Source organism: Pangasianodon hypophthalmus, chromosome 17 (genome assembly GCF_027358585.1).
Source record: "Pangasianodon hypophthalmus isolate fPanHyp1 chromosome 17, fPanHyp1.pri, whole genome shotgun sequence".
Taxonomy (NCBI): domain Eukaryota; kingdom Metazoa; phylum Chordata; class Actinopteri; order Siluriformes; family Pangasiidae; genus Pangasianodon; species Pangasianodon hypophthalmus.
In genome coordinates, this window is record NC_069726.1 from 17,279,550 (window position 1) to 17,298,479 (window position 18,930).

Below are 18,930 nucleotides of genomic sequence, written 5' to 3' on the forward strand. Positions count from 1 at the left end.
GCCTAACCCAGGGGAATCAGGGCACAAGGCAGGGGACACTCAGGGCAGGGTGCCAACCCATCACAGGGCACAATAGCACACACATTGCCAAGCAGCCTACAACACATGGCTTTGGACTGGAGGAGGAAACCAGAGTATGCCGAGGAAACCCCCACGAACAAACAAAGGCCACACACACAGGGCAAAGGTGGGAGTCGAACCCCAAACCCTAGTGGTGCAAGGAACAGTGCTAACTGTTGTGTACTAAGCCAGTGTGTGTGTGTGAGTGAGTGAGTGAGTGAGTGTGAATGAGAGAGAGAGAGTGAGTGTGAATGAGAGAGAGAGAGAGAGAGAGAGAGAGAGAGAGAGAGATCAGGGCTTCTCAAAACTTTGTAGCCAAGGACCCCTTTAACTGTAAAATAAATTCTACAGACCCCCTCAATATGGATTTATTATGTGAACATTATTCAGATTTTTCAAATATTATTTTTGGAGCCATAGAGTTTTCTATTGCTGAGCTTTCCACTGATATAACAAATTAGGTCTGAGTTGACTTAAAATGAAAAACTTAACGGACCCCCTGGCTATGCTTCACAGACCCCTGGAGTCCCTGGACCACGCTTTGAGAACCACAGTGTTAGATCAGGGGTTCTCTTACTTTTTGTTCCAGAGACTCCTTTAAGTAAATTCCACGGACCCGACTCATCACATATTTATTCCCGAACATTATTTAAATGCGTACAATAACATATTCTCTATTTATTATGTCTACTTATTAGATCTATTTATTAAGATCTAATTGGATTAAACCCATTCAATCCAAAGGACCAGTGAAACAGGCTAATAACTATAAGAACTCAGTCATAACCATCATAACTTATAAAAGTAATGGTAGGACTTCCACCACTGTAAGTAATTAAAAAATCACAGCTCTCTGGGCTATCCTTTCACAGACCCCTGGGTGTCCCTGGATCCCACTCTGAGAACCACTCTATTGGATCTTACAAACTCTGTTGTTTGTCTACAGCACCTTGCTTACGCATTCACCCCCTTGAACGTTTATAAACATTTTGTAGTTTTACAGCGTGGAATTGAAATGGACACAGCTGGAATTTGTTACTATTTGATTTACACAATACAGTTAGAATTTGAAGGTGTAAAATATTTTTTGTAACACAAAGGTTAATCAAACAAAAAGCAGACATTTGTTGGCTACTTTAGTATTCACTCACCTGGGTCAACCACCTTAGAACCACCTTTGGCTTCAAATATAACTGCAAGTCTTCTATGATATCTGTGTATCAGCTTTGCACATCTGGAGCCTGATATTTTGGCCAATTCTTCTTGGCAATATTGCTGAAGCTCAGTCAGATTTATTAGCGATTTGTTAGATATTTGTTAGTCTCTGACTAATGCCCTCTTTACTCAGTCAGTGAGATTTGGTGGACAGCCTCCTCTAGGCAGAGTTACGGTTTTGCCCTATTCTTTTCCTTCTTTAAATTATGGATTTAATGGTGCTCTGTGGGATGTTCAATGTTTGGAAATTTTTGTCAACCAAACTCTAATAGATACTTTTCCAGAACGTTGTCCCAGACTTGTTTTGAGACCTACTTGGTCTTCATTAAGCTGTTTGTTTAGGTATGTTCTTTTACAAACTGCGGAACATTCCAGGAATATGTGTATATTTCATGAAACACTTTAACTGCACACAGGTAGACTGCATTCAGATAATTATGTGACTTATGTTGGGAAGTGGTACCAACAAATATATCTTCAGTCATCAGAACCAATGCTTAATCGACAGTGAGTAAGCCTGTATAAAACTTTAATAAAACTTGGATCTGACGTGCTTTATGTGAGTGTGTACATTTTGGTTTCAGTCAGTAAGGGGACATTATCGGTATGACATTAATGTTAAGGTTGGATGAGCAATTCTCAGATGATTCTTTGTAAGCAACAGAAGTCATTTACATAATACATGGTAAATTTGGAAAAGAATGGATTTTGCAAAGAATGGAAATCCCCGTTTATTGTGTAGGCCTACAGGCTGTGGTAATGATTCTAATTTTATTTTGTGGGCGCTATATCTTGGTTCTTTTCCAAGAAGATGACTCAATCTCGAGTTAACTCAACCCCACTTGTGCTGAGTCAGGATTGTATACATTTACACTAAACTTTAAAACCTGTCTTCAACTGAGCCCTGAAAATGTGATCAGGTAAAGTGTACTGCCATACCAGTATTTTTTTTTAACCAAAACAATGTTTTTATGGTCTGTACTCCTAATGCTATATCTTATATACAAGCTACGGGACCAGCATAACCTGTAAAACAATCCTGTAAAAATCCTTTGAAAAACCAGTAGAAAGCAGCAAAGTTTCCAATGTAAAAAAATAATAGTACAATGACATTTGCCTACTTCTGTAAATGCAAATAGCTTTAAGACATATTTGGAAGGCCAGCAGGTTTCCAATTTCCTTCCATTTTCTGTAGCGCTTATCCCACACAGATCCACAGGGTAGCCTGGAGCCTATCCCAGGGGGACTCGGGGCACACCCCGGACCGGGTGCCAAGCCATCGCAGGGCACAATCGCACACACACCCATTCACACACTAAGGACTTTTTTTTTTTAACTAAAATAAACAGCTTACAACACATGTCTTTTGACTGGGGGAGGAAACTGGAGTACCCAGAGGAAACCCCTAAAGCACAGTGACAGAACACGAGGCAACAGTGCCAACCACTAAGCCACAGCGCCTCTGGTTTCTATTTTATTAATGATATTCCACTATCCAAACTTTAGTTTAATTTAACCTATACCATATATGCAAATATTCTTTTATCTAAAAAAAAAAAAAAAAAAAAAGAAAAGAAATAAAGACAGAAATTGTGTTAAATATACAGTAATGTGGGAAAACAAAACAAAACCTCACCTTTCCCCGAGATTATGGGATAAAAGACTAAGAATAAGACAAATAATAATAATAATAATAAAAAACCTTCAACATTGTACATGTAAATTATTATTTTTATTATCTGTTATTTATTAACTCTCTTTTGGGCATAAATTGCTATAATCACTTATGTCATTAAAAGGTTCAATAAAAGTAAACAACATTTCTAACAGTGATTGAACATATACTCAGAACTCAAAATCACTTTTTCACCAGGCATAAATTTCACAAACACTTAATATAACATTTATTACAAGAACAGAAAACAAAAATATTTACAAATATACACTAAGCAGCCAGTCTGGGAAGCACACCGTCACTATATTTTCACACATTCTGTTAAATAAAAATTGTACTCCAAATACAAAATACGTTTTTTCTCAGATTTTTGCTAACGGATTTTATTTATGCACAATAATAAAATGATCATTTGGTGTGATATTAGATAAATCTCTGTATATAAACTCATATCGCTAAATAATGACACAATTCATCTTCGGTCTATCAAACATCATAGAAACTCAAATGTCCACGTTACACACACAAGCCTTAAGTTGAAAAGGGATGCTTATGCAGTCTTTCACAGAAATGGGTTGCATATTCAATGGTAAGGAAATACTCATTCTATGATATATTCCGTTCTGTAAATGTTTTCATACATTTAAAAACCATTTGAAAAGGCAAAGTAGGTAACATTTTACTTTAGATTAAAACTAATTCACATATAGAGGCCTGAACAACAGAGCACAATTCAAAGCAATTGTTTGAGAGCAATTTCAGACAATTATTTAGTACTGAAATTCTGGTTTATTTATAATATTACCACAACTTTATAATTTTAATACTTTTTTAAACTACAGATGCTGGTCCTTCAGGATCCATGGAAGTTGTCCTCTGTGTCCCAAGAGGTATATTATTAGGCATGTTATTAGATGATTTATGGAGAAAAATTATTAGTCTGGCAAAAAAGAAGGGATCTATAAATCCATGCGAGTTATGTTTTTTTTCTAGGTGTGTCACTGTAAGGTACGTTTTCTAAAAGAAGGCTCTCCCGGGGTCGCAGAACTGCACAAAATAAAACAAGACAGTTGGTTTATAATAGTTATTCTTCACAGTTATCATATCACTACTGCATAACCACAGCATTCTCCATACAGGCATTACCAAGCTTATTTTCTCCAACATGCTCCGCTTGTAGGATGTTTTCCCGCAGGATTGTCTCAACAGCTCTGCTCATCTTAATCATCTGCAGAAAAAGATAAGGAGAGTCATAATGACAAAAGTGACATAAAATGTTTTTACAATTGAGGTGAAACCAGACGTAGAACAAATATCTAAAATTCATAAGATAATCAATAATCATCAAAATAAAACAATCAGAGTCCATAAAGATTAGCCAAATAAATTACAACATCTATAGTCATTTATTTGTACTGTATGTAGGTGCCATACCTGTTGTATATTTTCTTCTGATGTTTCATTTTTGTTTTTCTTAAACTCTTCATTTATCTTTAATCTGGCAGCTGCGGTTTGAAAAAGAATACTAATGAAAAAGATGGTAACTCCATTTCCCTTGGCAATTAGCTATTTTATTCTTACTACTTGCCACATACTAATGCTTCTGTGTATTCTACCTACAGTATACTAGCAATTACTACTTATTCCCCAGACTCCTACCCAATTAACAAATTCACTAATTATTTAAAGATAATGAGTGGGGTTTTGACAAAAGGCTCTGGGAAGATGGAAGACAAAATCTTTTTTAAAATGGTATCAGCTAGACAAACAAAAGCTGTACCCATCGAAATACTGACTCAAACGGTATCTATACGTAACAAGTAACATACTATTTAATTTGCCATTCTTCCATCATCGATTTGCCTTTGAGCAAAAACATAATTGCAAGTTACATCAAACAAAAACAGCACTGATTAAACAAGGAATTCTTAATTTGATCATTTGATCTATAAAGTTCCATTGGGCCAAAACTGAAAATGACAACATTTCATAGATCACGCTCACAAGCAGTTAAGTAAGTAATGACACATAGACAATGTGTGTCTTCTCCACCAGTATTGCCAAATCATGAAAGCACCACACTGAACTTAACATCAGCCAACATCATGGAATGACCCAAAAGCTCGCTTTTACACCACTGCACTTTGACCTAATCAACAAAGGGCAGGCAAGGAGGAGGATCTGAGGGCGTAAAGTGCTATTTAAGACATAGCATAAACACTAGTGTGCTATTTACATTTTATCTACCTGTCAAAGCCCGGTCATCATCTTTAAACACAGTCATCCGTGTTCGATGGAGAGCTTTAAATGTTCGAAGCACCTAGAAAAAAATACATATACAGTTTTAAAGAAATCATTTTATACGTGTTGCTAGCTACAAATCTGAGTATTGCATAACAAATGTTATTTTTGCATCTAGGGATCAGCAGTACAATCATAACCGTTACACCCTATGCAGTGCATTGTGTTTAAGTGTGTGACATTTGGGATAGAGCCCATCATCAACAATCCTGTCCATTCAGTGTGTGCATACACAGGCAATGAATAGACACGTGAGTACTAAACTAACACATCCAGCTCCCTGATGTATATCTCTCCTAAATATGAAGGAAAATATTTTTAAAAAATAATAAAATAAAAAACTTAGTATCGTGTAGTATTTATGCTAACTTATTTTGCATAACTTATTTTGCATATCTTGCTAAATAACTACAGAGATGGTGAAAACAAGAGATCCAGTGTTCATGAACATCATGCACAATGCATTTAACAGGTAATAAAACATTTTAACTATAACGATGTGAAACATAAGCTTCATTTTTAGGACAGTGTCCCTAACCTTCAAGCGTGTCCCCATCTTTCCTGCTGTCCTGTCCTCTTCCTCTGGAGTGAAAAGCACTTCAGTCGTTCACCGTTGCAGGGCAGCAGCGCCGCCTGTTGTATTGGAGCATTAATGCCTGGTAGTTATTATGGGGTGGGGAAAAGGGCTGGGGTGCGGCTCATTTCTCTTTTTTATCTCGTCCAAAGTTAGAATTTTTTTTAGCTGAAGGCAGCCGAGAGTCTGTCAATAAAGTCTGCATTGCACATTGTGTATCTTACAAATAAAACGCTTAAATAAAACAATAATACACAACAAAAGTCAGTGGGCGGTTTGTACCTCTGTGTCGCGCGCGGACGCTCGCACAAGGTGAAGTATTCATGCAACGTGCGCGTGTCCTCTAGGAGGCGCTGTCACGTGCACCACCCCAGAATTTACATATTTACATGGCGGAGAAACGCCAAAAAAAAAAACCACAATGCGAGTTGTGTGTTTCATTGTAGGGATAATAAAGAGAAAATAACAAGGGCATAATTTTGTGTTGGAACAAAAGTGCTAGGGAAAAAAGAAGCCTCTAGTGATTCATTATAAACCAAGTGAATTCTCACTGAAAGCATTTCTGAAGTGTTTTAACTCAGGAGTGTGAAGGACAGTTTAACTAGTGATTAAATCCACAATTCTATTTATCAAGCAATGACTGACGCTTTAGAGCTTTTATTTTTATTGTGTTTAAAGAGAGTTTGTCAGAAGAAAGTGTGCAATCCTGCAGGATTAAACTGGCCATTATGATGAACTACAACTGTTATTGAGCCTCACACTTTTTATAAAATATTTAGATTAAAACAATATCATGACTGTACTTTTATGTAAATAAATCCATACAACAGTGTGATCATATCGCCGTCTGTGAAGCAAACATGAAACCCAGGAGAAGAAACTTACTTGTGTTCATTTATTTATACTTGCTGTTCACTGAGGGGAGTTTTATGATAGAGGAGGTTTTGTTGTTGTTGTTGATGATGACGTTTTTAAAGACAACAAAAAACACGTTTTTTTTTAACGTGCTTTCAAAAAGCAGTTTGCTGTCTATAGGAGATGGAATATTCTGGATGTGATGAGAGAGATATTTAAGCTAAACTAAGCTTAACCTAACACGGAGCAGGTGTTTCCAAAAGCATATGTTGTCATAGTAACACAGTGGGGCTTACAAATAGTTTTACTTGTGGAACTTAAACAAAGTCTTTTTATTTCATGGTTTCAGTCCCAGTGGATAAGGCACTGAAGCCAGGGACTGATGAGCCTCTGCCAAAAACAGTCAGCTTTTTGCCCGTGCCACAAGATGGCCAAGACTCCATTTGTTTACAGTGAAGTGTAGTATTATGTCACGTTCGAGGTGAAGTTGTAATTCCATACCTACAATCGGTAAAAGCCACGGCAAACGCCCCTCAACTTGAAATTTCAACTTGTCCACTTGGGGTAGTCTTCTCAACTACCACTTCCTTCCCCGTTTACGGAGTGACATCAAATCAACATGGCCACGCACTCTGTAAACAATGTAAAGACCGTTCTCTACTATTAAATTAGTTTATAGCAGTTGGGGAGAGCGGGGTGAGTTGAGCCAGTTTTTACTTAAGGTGTCTTTAAAGTAAGGGCATGACAGTAATGTCTTATGTACATAAATTTCAGGATGTGGTGCATCCCTGGGAATAATAATAAAGTTTGAGCCACATGGGGGTAAATTGTGGCACTGATTAAGCTGAAGTAAACATTTTCACCTCATATGCTATATCAAAGACAAATTCAATACCAAATGACTTCTTAAAGGTTTTATTTAAAGATAAAGTTTACAACTTTAAAGGCCAATTTTCTTCAACAAGGCCTATTAAAAATTTCAGGACAAAATAAAGTTCAAATTGAAGAACAAAATTGACTGTGATGCTCCTCACAGAACCAAGCTACTATTCAACATTCCATTTGTCAACGCTGCAGGGGAATATGAACTTCTGCTCCCTTCTGGCTGTTCCACCGAGTTTTTGCAGTTTGGGTAGTTTCTTGAGCACATCACCTCTAGGGATGTGTCCTTCATCATTCTCTTTGAATGTGAAGGTGGGCTTTCCATCCACAGAACACGTGTGACTTCTCCTCAGAAACTTTGCACTGATGTCAGCACCCTCAGCCTTCTCCACCAATCCAATGCAATTATAGGTTGTTTTTTTTTTACTTGCAAAGTTCACAGTGATGAAGTCACCAGCAGACAGATTCTTATCACCATCATCATCACTCAGGTCATCTTCTGAACTCTCATAGTCAGTCGTGTCGTTAAGCAAAATGTTTATATCACTTTCTTCTGAGCTACTGTAGGCAACAGTTTTCTAATAGATAAGGCACTGGCCTCCTAAGCCAGGGATTGTGGGATTGAGTCCCATCTGGGGTGTGGGTTGAGCAGAGTGGCGCAGCGGAAGTGTGCTGGGCCCATAACCTAGAGGTCGATGGATCGAAACCATCCTCTGCTAAGTACTGCCTGCTTTATGCCTGAAACCCAGAAATGGCCACTGTTCTGTTGATTTTGAACATAGATAAATATGAGTCATCCTTCCACGTGAATGAGAGTAAGGCTATGTCCAATGGCATTTGAATTTAGAGCATGTGTTGTTTTCACAGAGTGGCGCAGCGGAAGCATGCTGGTCCAATAACCCAGAGGCTGGTTCGTAACCCAGAGGTTAAGACCTTTCTGCTTCGTGCCCCTAACAGAAACACGGCCAAGATGCCTTTTGTTTCCAGCGAAGATGAGTATTAGTGTTATCAGTGCTAGTTGTTTGAGGTCAAGGCCTTGGTCCCAGTGGCCTAATGGATAAGGCACTGGCCTCTTAAGCCAGTGACTGTGCTTCACCGTGAATGAGAGTAAGGCTTTGTCCAAAGGTGTTTGAATTTAGTGCTTGCAGGAGGTTAGCAGAGAGGAAAGCAGAATGCCTCTAACACAAAGATGGCCAACACTCCATTGATTGAGAGCGCAGATAAGTGTGAGGCATGCTTCAGAGTGAATGACAGTAAGGCCTTCTCCAAAGACTTTTGATTTTAGAGTCTGCATGTGGTCAGTACAGTGGCGTAGTGGACAGGTGCTGGATTCGTGATGCTAGTTGTTTAGGGCTTGTCCTCAAGCCCCAGTGGCCTAATGGATAAGGCACTGGCCTCCTAAGCCAGGGATTGTGGGTTCAAGTCCCATCTGGGGTGTGGGTTGAGCAGAGTGGCGCAGCGGAAGTGTGCTGGGCCCATAACCCAGAGGTCAATGGATCGAAACCATCCTCTGCTAAGTACTGCCTGCTTTATGCCTCAGACCCAGAAATGGCCACTGTTCTGTTGATTTTGAACATAGATAAATATGAGTCATCCTTCCACGTGAATGAGAGTAAGGCTATGTCCAATGGCATTTGAATTTAGAGCATGTGTTGTTTTCACAGAGTGGCGCAGCGGAAGCATGCTGGTCCAATAACCCAGAGGTTAAGACCTTTCTGCTTCGTGCCCCTAACAGAAACACGGCCAAGATGCCTTTTGTTTCCAGCGAAGATGAGTATTAGTGTTATCAGTGCTAGTTGTTTGAGGTCAAGGCCTTGGTCCCAGTGGCCTAATGGATAAGGCACTGGCCTCTTAAGCCAGTGACTGTGCTTCACCGTGAATGAGAGTAAGGCTTTGTCCAAAGGTGTTTGAATTTAGTGCTTGCAGGAGGTTAGCAGAGAGGAAAGCAGAATGCCTCTAACACAAAGATGGCCAACACTCCATTGATTGAGAGCGCAGATAAGTGTGAGTCATGCTTCAGAGTGAATGACAGTAAGGCCGTCTCCAAAGACTTTTGATTTTAGAGTCTGCATGTGGTCAGTACAGTGGCGTAGTGGACAGGTGCTGGATTCGTGATGCTAGTTGTTTAGAGCTTGTCCTCAAGCCCCAGTGGCCTAATGGATAAGGCACTGGCCTCCTAAGCCAGGGATTGTGGGTTCAAGTCCCATCTGGGGTGTGGGTTGAGCAGAGTGGCGCAGCGGAAGCGTGCTGGGCCCATAACCCAGAGGTCGATGGATCGAAACCATCCTCTGCTAAGTACTGCCTGCTTTATGCCTCAGACCCAGAAATGGCCACTGTTCTGTTGATTTTGAACATAGATAAATATGAGTCATCCTTCCACGTGAATGAGAGTAAGGCTATGTCCAATGGCATTTGAATTTAGAGCATGTGTTGTTTTCACAGAGTGGCGCAGCGGAAGCATGCTGGTCCAATAACCCAGAGGTTAAGACCTTTCTGCTTCGTGCCCCTAACAGAAACACGGCCAAGATGCCTTTTGTTTCCAGCGAAGATGAGTATTAGTGTTATCAGTGCTAGTTGTTTGAGGTCAAGGCCTTGGTCCCAGTGGCCTAATGGATAAGGCACTGGCCTCTTAAGCCAGTGACTGTGCTTCACCGTGAATGAGAGTAAGGCTTTGTCCAAAGGTGTTTGAATTTAGTGCTTGCAGGAGGTTAGCAGAGAGGAAAGCAGAATGCCTCTAACACAAAGATGGCCAACACTCCATTGATTGAGAGCGCAGATAAGTGTGAGTCATGCTTCAGAGTGAATGACAGTAAGGCCGTCTCCAAAGACTTTTGATTTTAGAGTCTGCATGTGGTCAGTACAGTGGCGTAGTGGACAGGTGCTGGATTCATGATGCTAGTTGTTTAGAGCTTGTCCTCAAGCCCCAGTGGCCTAATGGATAAGGCACTGGCCTCCTAAGCCAGGGATTGTGGGTTCAAGTCCCATCTGGGGTGTGGGTTGAGCAGAGTGGCGCAGCGGAAGCGTGCTGGGCCCATAACCCAGAGGTCGATGGATCGAAACCATCCTCTGCTAAGTACTGCCTGCTTTATGCCTCAGACCCAGAAATGGCCACTGTTCTGTTGATTTTGAACATAGATAAATATGAGTCATCCTTCCACGTGAATGAGAGTAAGGCTATGTCCAATGGCATTTGAATTTAGAGCATGTGTTGTTTTCACAGAGTGGTGCAGCGGAAGCATGCTGGTCCCATAACCCAGAGGTCAAACAACTGAATCCGTCCTCTGTAAAGTCCTGTCTGCTCCATGCCACTAACACAAAGATTGCCACAATTCCATTGATTAAGAGTTCAGTTTTGTGTGTCATGCTTCAGACTTAGAGCATATGTTGTTTTCACAGAGTGACGCAGCAGAAGCATGCTGGTCCCATAACCCAGAGGTTGATCGACCGAATCCATCCTCTGTAAAGTCATGCATGTAGTTAGCAGAGACACAAAGTAGAATGCCTCTAACACAAAGATGGCCAACATTCCATTGATTGAGAGTGCAGATAAGTGTGAGTCATGCTTCAGAGTGAATGACAGTAAGTATGTGCCATTTTCTGAGTTATTGAACTTCATCAGGTCCATGCAAATTCTGACTGTGCCGTCAGTCTTTGGCACCACCACCATTTCAGCACACCAGTGCCTTGGCATCTACCCTCTTGAAATCACTCCTAGCAGTTTTTACCTTCTTTTATTTGAGACTAAAGTTCAGTTACTGTGGAATATTGTAATTTTTATTAGGTAGCAATAATATAAATAACTGCTACTTCTGTCAGCTTGCTGGCAGATAGCCTAAATCTGAACAATTATTAAAGACTACTATAGTACAGTTACTGTGTGTAGAATGCATTGTTTATCAATAAAGTATGTTCGTAGTTTGAAACTGTTGTATAATTGAGTGAACTATAATCAAAATTGTCACTGTGGTTCTGTTAGCATAGCCTGATTAATTGATTGATTAAACTTGATTGTGGAGAGTAGAGTGACCATAAAATGTCAATAATAAATATTAGGATTATTTTAATCTTAATTTTTATTTTTAACCAAATGCTGAGTTTCCTACCTTGAGATTCTTTGCCAGGCCTTTACTGCAGCTTCCTTCAGTTGCTACTTGTTTGTAGGTCTTTCTGCATTCAGTTTTGGCATGAGTAAATGAAAAGCATGCTCAATTGGGTTGAGGTCACTGGACATCTAAGAACATTTTATTTCTTTGCCTTAACAAGCTCTTGGGTTGTTTTTTGGTCATTATCCATCTGTATTGTGAAGTGCCATCCTATCAGTTTTGCAGCATTTGACAGAATCTGTGCAGAAAGTATAGCTCTATACACTTCAGAATTCATCCTGCTACTTCTATTAGCAGTTACATCATCAATAAACACCAATGAGCCAGTTCAAGTGGCAACCATACATGCCCATGCATTTTTTCAGTCTTTACTGACACTCAGTGGTGGAGTGTGGAAGTGACAGAAAAGTTCATGAAATCACTGGAACTCTTGAGGGGTACTATAAAAATGAGTTAATTTACATGGCACAAGGCAAACTGTCTATCCTTGTGTGAACAGAGCATTTACACACATTAACTCAATTTTCAAAACAATTTTATGTTATTGTTTTTAAGGAAATGTGGAATATTAAATATTTGTTTTCTTAAAAAATCTGGTTCTTTTTGAATATGCATTTTTTTTTAGGTTTATTATATTTTGGATTTATTTTTAGACACATCACTATATAATATTGTCCTTTTTTATAATAATTCTGTGCAATTTCAGCATATTGTATGATTACATATTGAATGATTAGTACATAATGTACATTAGATTCAAACAATACAGCAAGCACTTTAATTTCATATTAAAGTGGTGCTATCTATCATATCATTTAACAATTTCTCATTTTTGCTCCAAAATTTGTGAATTAAGAAACAATCATCAGAATGCCTGTGAAATGTAGAGAAAGAAGGATTCCCTTCCTCAGTCTAAACCACTTCAACTGAAAACAGCCACTTCAGATGAAACTCCACTGATATTATGCATTAATTTAGATTGCTGCAGTCAAAGAATTTTTTCTTGGTTATAACTGAAACACTAAAACACCAATTTCTTTGCCTTCTCCCAGGGAAATTCCTCTCTTCCAAAATGTCCAAAGCTGGCAGTTTTCTGAAAAATGGGTTTTTTCAGACCAAGCTCTCTATAAAAGAATGAGGGATGATGAGAGCATCATAACAATCCTTAAGAACATGTACACTGTACTATTTTAAAGTCTGCACTTAATTTTGTCTTAATTCTACTTACTTGACGATTACCCCTGGTCTTAAGTCAAAATTCTTCTGAATAATTTCCAGAAGCTCATCTTCATCCCTGGTGGATGTCCCATAATGGAAAATTGAGATTGACAAAGGATGGCTTATGCCAATGGCATATGAGATCTATGAACAAAAGGAATTTGTGTTCAGAGCATATATATAAAAGTGTGTATATATATATATATATATATATATATATATATATATATATATATATATATATATATATATATATATATATAGTGTCATATAAAAGTATTTTTACAACTAATTAAAAACCTCTCCTTACTTTACACCTGTGCACTTTTACCAACATGATAGAGCAGGGTTCTTCAAATATGGCCCTCGAGGTCCACTGCCCTGCAGAGATTAGCTCCAACCCTAATCAAACACACCTGAACAAGCTAACCAAGGTCTTCAGGATTAATAGAAAATTACAGGCAGGTGAGTTTGGAGGTTGGAGCTAAACTCTGCAGATTTGAAGAACCCTGTGATTGATCATGCTTCACTGTTGCCGATATTTTAGTAACATGTAATAAAATGTAGTAATATTTTAGACCTCACTGACAAGCATAAGCTACTGTATGCCAAATATAAACACAATTGCTGTAAAATACTGTTCATTTTTATTATTTGTTATGTTTATATTACATCTTATGGACATGCTTATATTACATCTGTTCATTTCTCAAAATACATGAATAAAGTAGGCTTTTCCCCAGATTTCTACTAGCCTTAGCTCTGTAACCAGTGGAATCTCAAACTCAAAAGTAGAATGTTACTACAGAGGACTTATTTCTGTGAAAATTTCAGGTATGTATCTGGTCCCCTACCAGAGATATTCAACCTGAAAGTGAGGGGAATTTTAAAAAATTGCACTTTGTCACCCCCATAAAAATAAGAGTATCAAACCTGCTATGTTCTGCATGCACACTATACTTACCCAGGTACCCTCTAAAGAAAATTAACACTGACCCTGTGTCTCAATTTGCCTATTTATACTATGCACTAAAAGTATGTACTCTTTTCGTGAATAAAAAGTACATACTTTTGAGTGTGAAACAAAAGAGCATGCAAGTACTGGGACGTTTAACACGTCATGTATTAACACATCATGTACCGGAAGAGAACGTTGTTGCCTAGTTATGCACTCTAAACAAACTCCTTGTTGCATTTCAGCTTTTCTTCATTCATTATTCCTTATACAATTTATACTATATAATTTAATTTACCATTCCCTTGATTTATTTTTCCACATTTCATTTACTCGTCTCTAAAATGCATCCTTGGATTTGGCGAAGCACACTATCACAAAACTCCTCCTCCCTCACACAAGGAGTTGTGGGCAATATTAGCTGAAAAAGTGTCCACGGATCCAAACTTCGAAAATCTACCAGGAATAGTAGAGCATCCGAGCACCAGTGGGATACTCATTTCAATATACTACGATTTGGGACACAATAATTCTAATCTTGGCTGCTATTTAGGAAGGATAGTAGGTGAATTGAGATGCAGCATGAGATTCGAACCCTTCTCATCATAAATTGACCCTAATAGTGGAACTGTGAGCAATCTTGAGCATTACATTAGGACATAAGCTCTAAGTCTAAGGAATGAGAATGTGCAAAATGTTTATATATGTACATGTGCTCTAGAGATTATATTATGAAATATTTTATACGCTTTCTTTCATACACCTATTTTAATGTTTAACTCATAATCCTTAGCCAACCAGCACTTAGTCATAAAACCCAACTACAAACACTATCTGTCAGAAACTGCTTTTTGTAAAAGATTATGATGAATCAGGGTCAGACAAACTAGAGCATAGTGGCTTTCCTTACCTGTACTAGTACCCTTCTGCATAGCTTGGCTTTTACAAGTGATTTGGCCACCCAGCGGGCAGCATAAGCTCCAGAACGATCCACTTTGCTGCAGTCTTTCCCAGAGAAGGCGCCACCGCCATGACCACCCCAGCCACCATATGTGTCAACAATGATTTTTCTGCCTGTAAGACCTGCATCTCCCTGATTATTAAATCAAATTTTCAGACACAAGAATGTCAGGTTATATGAGCACAGCATATATCAAACTTCTTACGCAGCTAAGTGACTCCACTGAGATTCTTGCTACAAACCCATATATCTCCAGAAGCTTCCATTTAAAACTTAAAACTGATGTTCTAGCAATGAAAGATTTTACTCACCTGTGGGCCACCCATTAGGAATTTTCCACTTGGCAGCAGGTGATATATAGTTCTGTCATCCAGGTACTTGGCTGGGATAACTGCTTTGACCACTTTTTCCATCAGATTCTGTCGGATTTCAGCTAATGTAATGTCAGGTTTATGCTGGACTGAGATGACCACTGTGTGAACTCGAATTGGCTCCATAGCTCCCTTGTTATCACAGTATTCCACTGTAACCTGTCATGATCACATCACATTATTTTAAATCCACTGCGGTTATTGTACTGTAATGTGAAGTCTTCCCTTCATTTTACCTGTGATTTACAGTCAGGTAGTATCCAGGGACACTCTCCATTCCGTGACAGCTCTTTCATCTTATAATTGAGCTTATGAGCCAAGAGGATGGTCAACGGCATGCATTCCTCCGTCTCATCTGTTGCATAGCCAAACATTAAACCCTGTAATAATAATAATAATAATAATAATAATAATAATAATAAAATTATTATAACCATATATATATATATATATATATATATATATATATATATATATATATATATATATATATATATATAGAAAAGCAAACACTAATAATTGAAATCTATAAAATTGTGTTGTGGCTATTTGAATGAGTGAGTTTTATTTTTACGAATTTTTGTACACTTGAACTACACACAAAGACCATGTAAAATTGTAAACTGTATTTGTATAAAGTAAATCTAACCTGATCACCAGCACCAATGTCCTCCTCATTGCGACCTTCAAACACACAGTCGCTAATCTCAGTACATTGTGGCTCCAAGGCCACAAGCACATTGCAGGTCTTGTAATCAAAACCTAGTGAGAGAGTAAACCTCAGGTTTGTTTCTGTGCTACCAATTATTTCATACCACTTTGTCCATCTTCAGTAACTGCTTTATCCTGGTCAAGGTATCCTGGCCAGGAATGCACGCAAAGTGGGATGTCAGTCCATCACAGGGCTCCATAAACACACATTCACACCTTCTTTCACACCTAGGGACATTTTAGTGTATCTAATACATTTACTGGCATGTTTTGGGAGGTGGGAGAAAACTGAAGAACCTGGAGGAAACCCACACATTCAAAGGGGGAACATGCAAAGGATTTACACAGGGACGATGGGGATGTGAGGTGTGATTACCATCTGCTTTCATAACAGGATCATGTAATGAACATACAAACATAAAAGTTTCATTGCCTTTTCCTCTAGTTTGTCAAAAAAATTTTATCTTACCTTTGGATGAGTCATCGTATCCAATACTCTTCACAGTGTCTCTGACCACTTTCTGAAGATCAACTACTGCCTTTGAAGTCACCTCTCCACAAAGCAGGATCATACCCATCTTAGCCACACATTCTGTTTTGAAAAATTTTTTCCCCTTAATTGAAGCACACTTTGAATAATAACAGTTGAAGCACACAAATAATCATTCATATCCTAATCATAATATCCAAATATTTCTCTCTCTCTCTCTCTGTCTATATATATATATATATATATATATATATATATATATATATTTATAAAACCACCTGCCTAATATTGTGTAGGTCCCCTTGTGCTGCCAAAACAGCCCTGACCCCTCAAGGCATGGGCTCCACCAGACCTCTGAAGGTGTGCTGTGGTATCTGGCACCAAGACGTTAGCAGCAGATCCTTTAAGTCCTGTAAGTTGCGATGTGGGGCCTCCATGGATTGGACTTTTTTGTCCAGCACATACCACAGATGCTTGATCAGATTGAGATCTGGGGAATTTGGAGGACAAGTCAACACCTTGAGCTCTCTGTCACGTTCCTCAAACCTTTCCTGAACAATTTTTGTAACCGACGCACATGCACCCAGCCATCCACAGGATGTAAAAGAAAACATGATTCATCAGACCAGGCAACCTTCTTCCATTGCTCCATGATCTAGTTCTGATGCTCACGTGCCCACTGTAGTCACTTTCAGCAGTTGACAGGGGTCAGCATGGGCACTCTGACCAGTCTGCGGCTACACAGCCCCATACACAGCAAGCTGCGATGCACTGTGTGTTCTGACACCTTTCTATGATAGCCAGCATTAACTTTTTCAGAGTGCCCATGCTGACTTCTGTCCACCACTGAAAGTGCCCACAATGAGCATGTGAGCATCAGAACTGGACCATAGAGCAATGGAAGAAGGTGGCCAGTATCTCAAATGAATGTTTCTATCATCTTGTGAAATCCATGCCATGAAGAATTGAGGCTGTTTTGAGAGCAAAGAGAGGCCCTACCCAGTATTAGTATAGTGTTCCTAATAAAGTGCTCAGTGATTGTATACAGTCAGGTCCGGAAGTATTTGGACAATGACAGAGTATTTGGACAATGACAATGACAAGACCCACAAACAAGCAGCAACTGAAGGTGGCTGCAGTGAAGGCCTGGCAAAGCATCTCCAGGGAGGAAACTCAGAATTTGAGTTTTGAGAACATGGGCTCCAGACTTCAGGCAGTCATTGACTGCAAAGGATTTTCATCCCAGTATTACAATTATGGTTATATTTACAATTATGCCACTTTGTCCAAATACCTTTGAGCCCCTGAAAATGGAAGTACTTTGCTTAAAATGGCTGTAATTCCTAAATGGTAAATGCCATATTTTTGTGGAACCTCTTAAAATAAAGCTGAAAGTCTACACTTCAATCACATCTTGATTGTTTTATTTCAAATCCATTGTGGTGATGTATAAAGGCAAAATCACAAAAACTCTGTCATTGTCCAAATACTTCTGGACCTGACTGTATATCCGATATATTCAGAAAACTCAAGTTGATGAAATGGAAGAATATTCAAAGTTTATACCACATGCAACTCTGGAGTCAGGGTCTTGGGAAAGATAGGCATCTAAGACAGCATCACTTATTTGATCACACATTTTATCTGTGGGTGAAACAGAGAACACGTTTTTTCTCAGTATGATGGTTTCTTATTTAGTGTTATATAATCAAGGTATAACTAATCTGAGGGCTAACTGAAGTGATTTTTACTGATTAGGGCAAAGTTTACTTAGGAGGATGACATGTCTGGACATGTCTGGGAGGGTACATATGGCTTTTATTAGAACTTCTATAATTTCAAGATAAACTGCAGTTAATAAATGAATCATTACTAATTACCTTACTATATAGTTAGGAAAGGATGGTTTGATTATTAGCCTTTATAGCTGATTTAATTTCTGTCTTATTCCATATGACAAAAACAAAGTCTCACCAGAGTGACCTTCACCGACAGATTCCGATGTGAAAAGGAAAGTTTTTCCTGGTTTGCTATAACCGCTATTATTCATTATGGATGTAGTAGATGCCACTTCACCAAGTACTTCCGCTTCTTAGCTGCAGGAAACCAAATAACAGCGCCGGAGCCAAAGACGTGGCTTAAATCTCTCTGGTGGGCGTGGTTTAGTCTGACCCCAGATACCGTCCGTGAGGTTCGCCCGCATTCAGGCTCGCTAATAAAGCTGATGTAACAGTGTCAACAACCGCAGTAAAGAATTACACAAACAGCTGTAGCACACACAGAACTCTAAAGCCTTCTTTGGTTTCTTCCTTAGAGGAAATAAAAGGTGCTTTGACGAACTTTACACTGAAAAAATGATTCAGTCGTTCAGTAAATATGACAAAGTTCTGTATTAAATTATGTGGTTAAAACCCAAAGTCTATATTTTACTTACTTTTCTTTACTGGGTTACATGTAATACTATTTCGCAAGTGGTCACAAAACTAGGAAAAAAAAAAGAATAAGTAACGTTTACTTCAACCGATTGCGTATCAATATGGGGGCGTGGTTTTTGAACTT

The 18,930-nt window shown here is 38.8% G+C and overlaps 2 protein-coding genes and 5 non-coding genes across 8 annotated transcripts; 5 read left to right on the top strand and 2 right to left on the bottom strand.

Annotated features, from left to right (window-relative positions):
• Positions 1–3,151: 3,151 nt before the first annotated feature.
• lyrm7 (LYR motif containing 7) lies at positions 3,152–5,938 on the bottom strand. The gene is made up of 5 exons (XM_026942735.3): positions 5,790–5,938; positions 5,198–5,270; positions 4,385–4,455; positions 4,097–4,178; positions 3,152–3,997 (listed from the first exon to the last, which is right to left on the bottom strand). Exons 1-5 carry the CDS (start codon positions 5,805–5,807, stop codon positions 3,927–3,929), a joined length of 315 nt encoding a protein of 104 aa, XP_026798536.1. The 5' UTR covers positions 5,808–5,938; the 3' UTR covers positions 3,152–3,926.
• Positions 5,939–8,926: 2,988 nt separating this feature from the next.
• Positions 8,927–8,999, top strand: trnar-ccu (transfer RNA arginine (anticodon CCU)). Its single transcript has one exon. It is a non-coding gene; the product is annotated as a tRNA-Arg (tRNA).
• A 705-nt stretch (positions 9,000–9,704) lies between these two features.
• trnar-ccu (transfer RNA arginine (anticodon CCU)) lies at positions 9,705–9,777 on the top strand. Its single transcript has one exon. It is a non-coding gene; the product is annotated as a tRNA-Arg (tRNA).
• Positions 9,778–9,784: 7 nt separating this feature from the next.
• On the top strand, positions 9,785–9,856 carry trnam-cau (transfer RNA methionine (anticodon CAU)). Its single transcript has one exon. It is a non-coding gene; the product is annotated as a tRNA-Met (tRNA).
• A 626-nt stretch (positions 9,857–10,482) lies between these two features.
• Positions 10,483–10,555, top strand: trnar-ccu (transfer RNA arginine (anticodon CCU)). The gene has a single exon. It is a non-coding gene; the product is annotated as a tRNA-Arg (tRNA).
• A 7-nt stretch (positions 10,556–10,562) lies between these two features.
• trnam-cau (transfer RNA methionine (anticodon CAU)) lies at positions 10,563–10,634 on the top strand. The gene has a single exon. It is a non-coding gene; the product is annotated as a tRNA-Met (tRNA).
• Positions 10,635–11,930: 1,296 nt separating this feature from the next.
• Positions 11,931–18,534, bottom strand: mat2al (methionine adenosyltransferase II, alpha-like). Of its 2 annotated transcripts, XM_026942588.3 has the most exons (9): positions 18,346–18,532; positions 17,938–18,015; positions 16,351–16,473; positions 15,820–15,932; positions 15,407–15,550; positions 15,111–15,329; positions 14,749–14,931; positions 12,894–13,027; positions 11,931–12,789 (listed from the first exon to the last, which is right to left on the bottom strand). In XM_026942588.3, the coding sequence occupies exons 1-9, from the start codon at positions 18,419–18,421 to the stop codon at positions 12,687–12,689; spliced, it is 1,173 nt and encodes a 390-aa protein (XP_026798389.2). In that variant the 5' UTR covers positions 18,422–18,532; the 3' UTR covers positions 11,931–12,686. The 2 variants fall into 2 exon arrangements, with proteins under 2 accessions (XP_026798389.2, XP_053097488.1); XM_053241513.1 differs by lacking the exon at positions 11,931–12,789 and having other exon boundaries at positions 12,890–13,027; positions 18,346–18,534.
• Between the last annotated feature and the right edge of the window lie 396 nt (positions 18,535–18,930).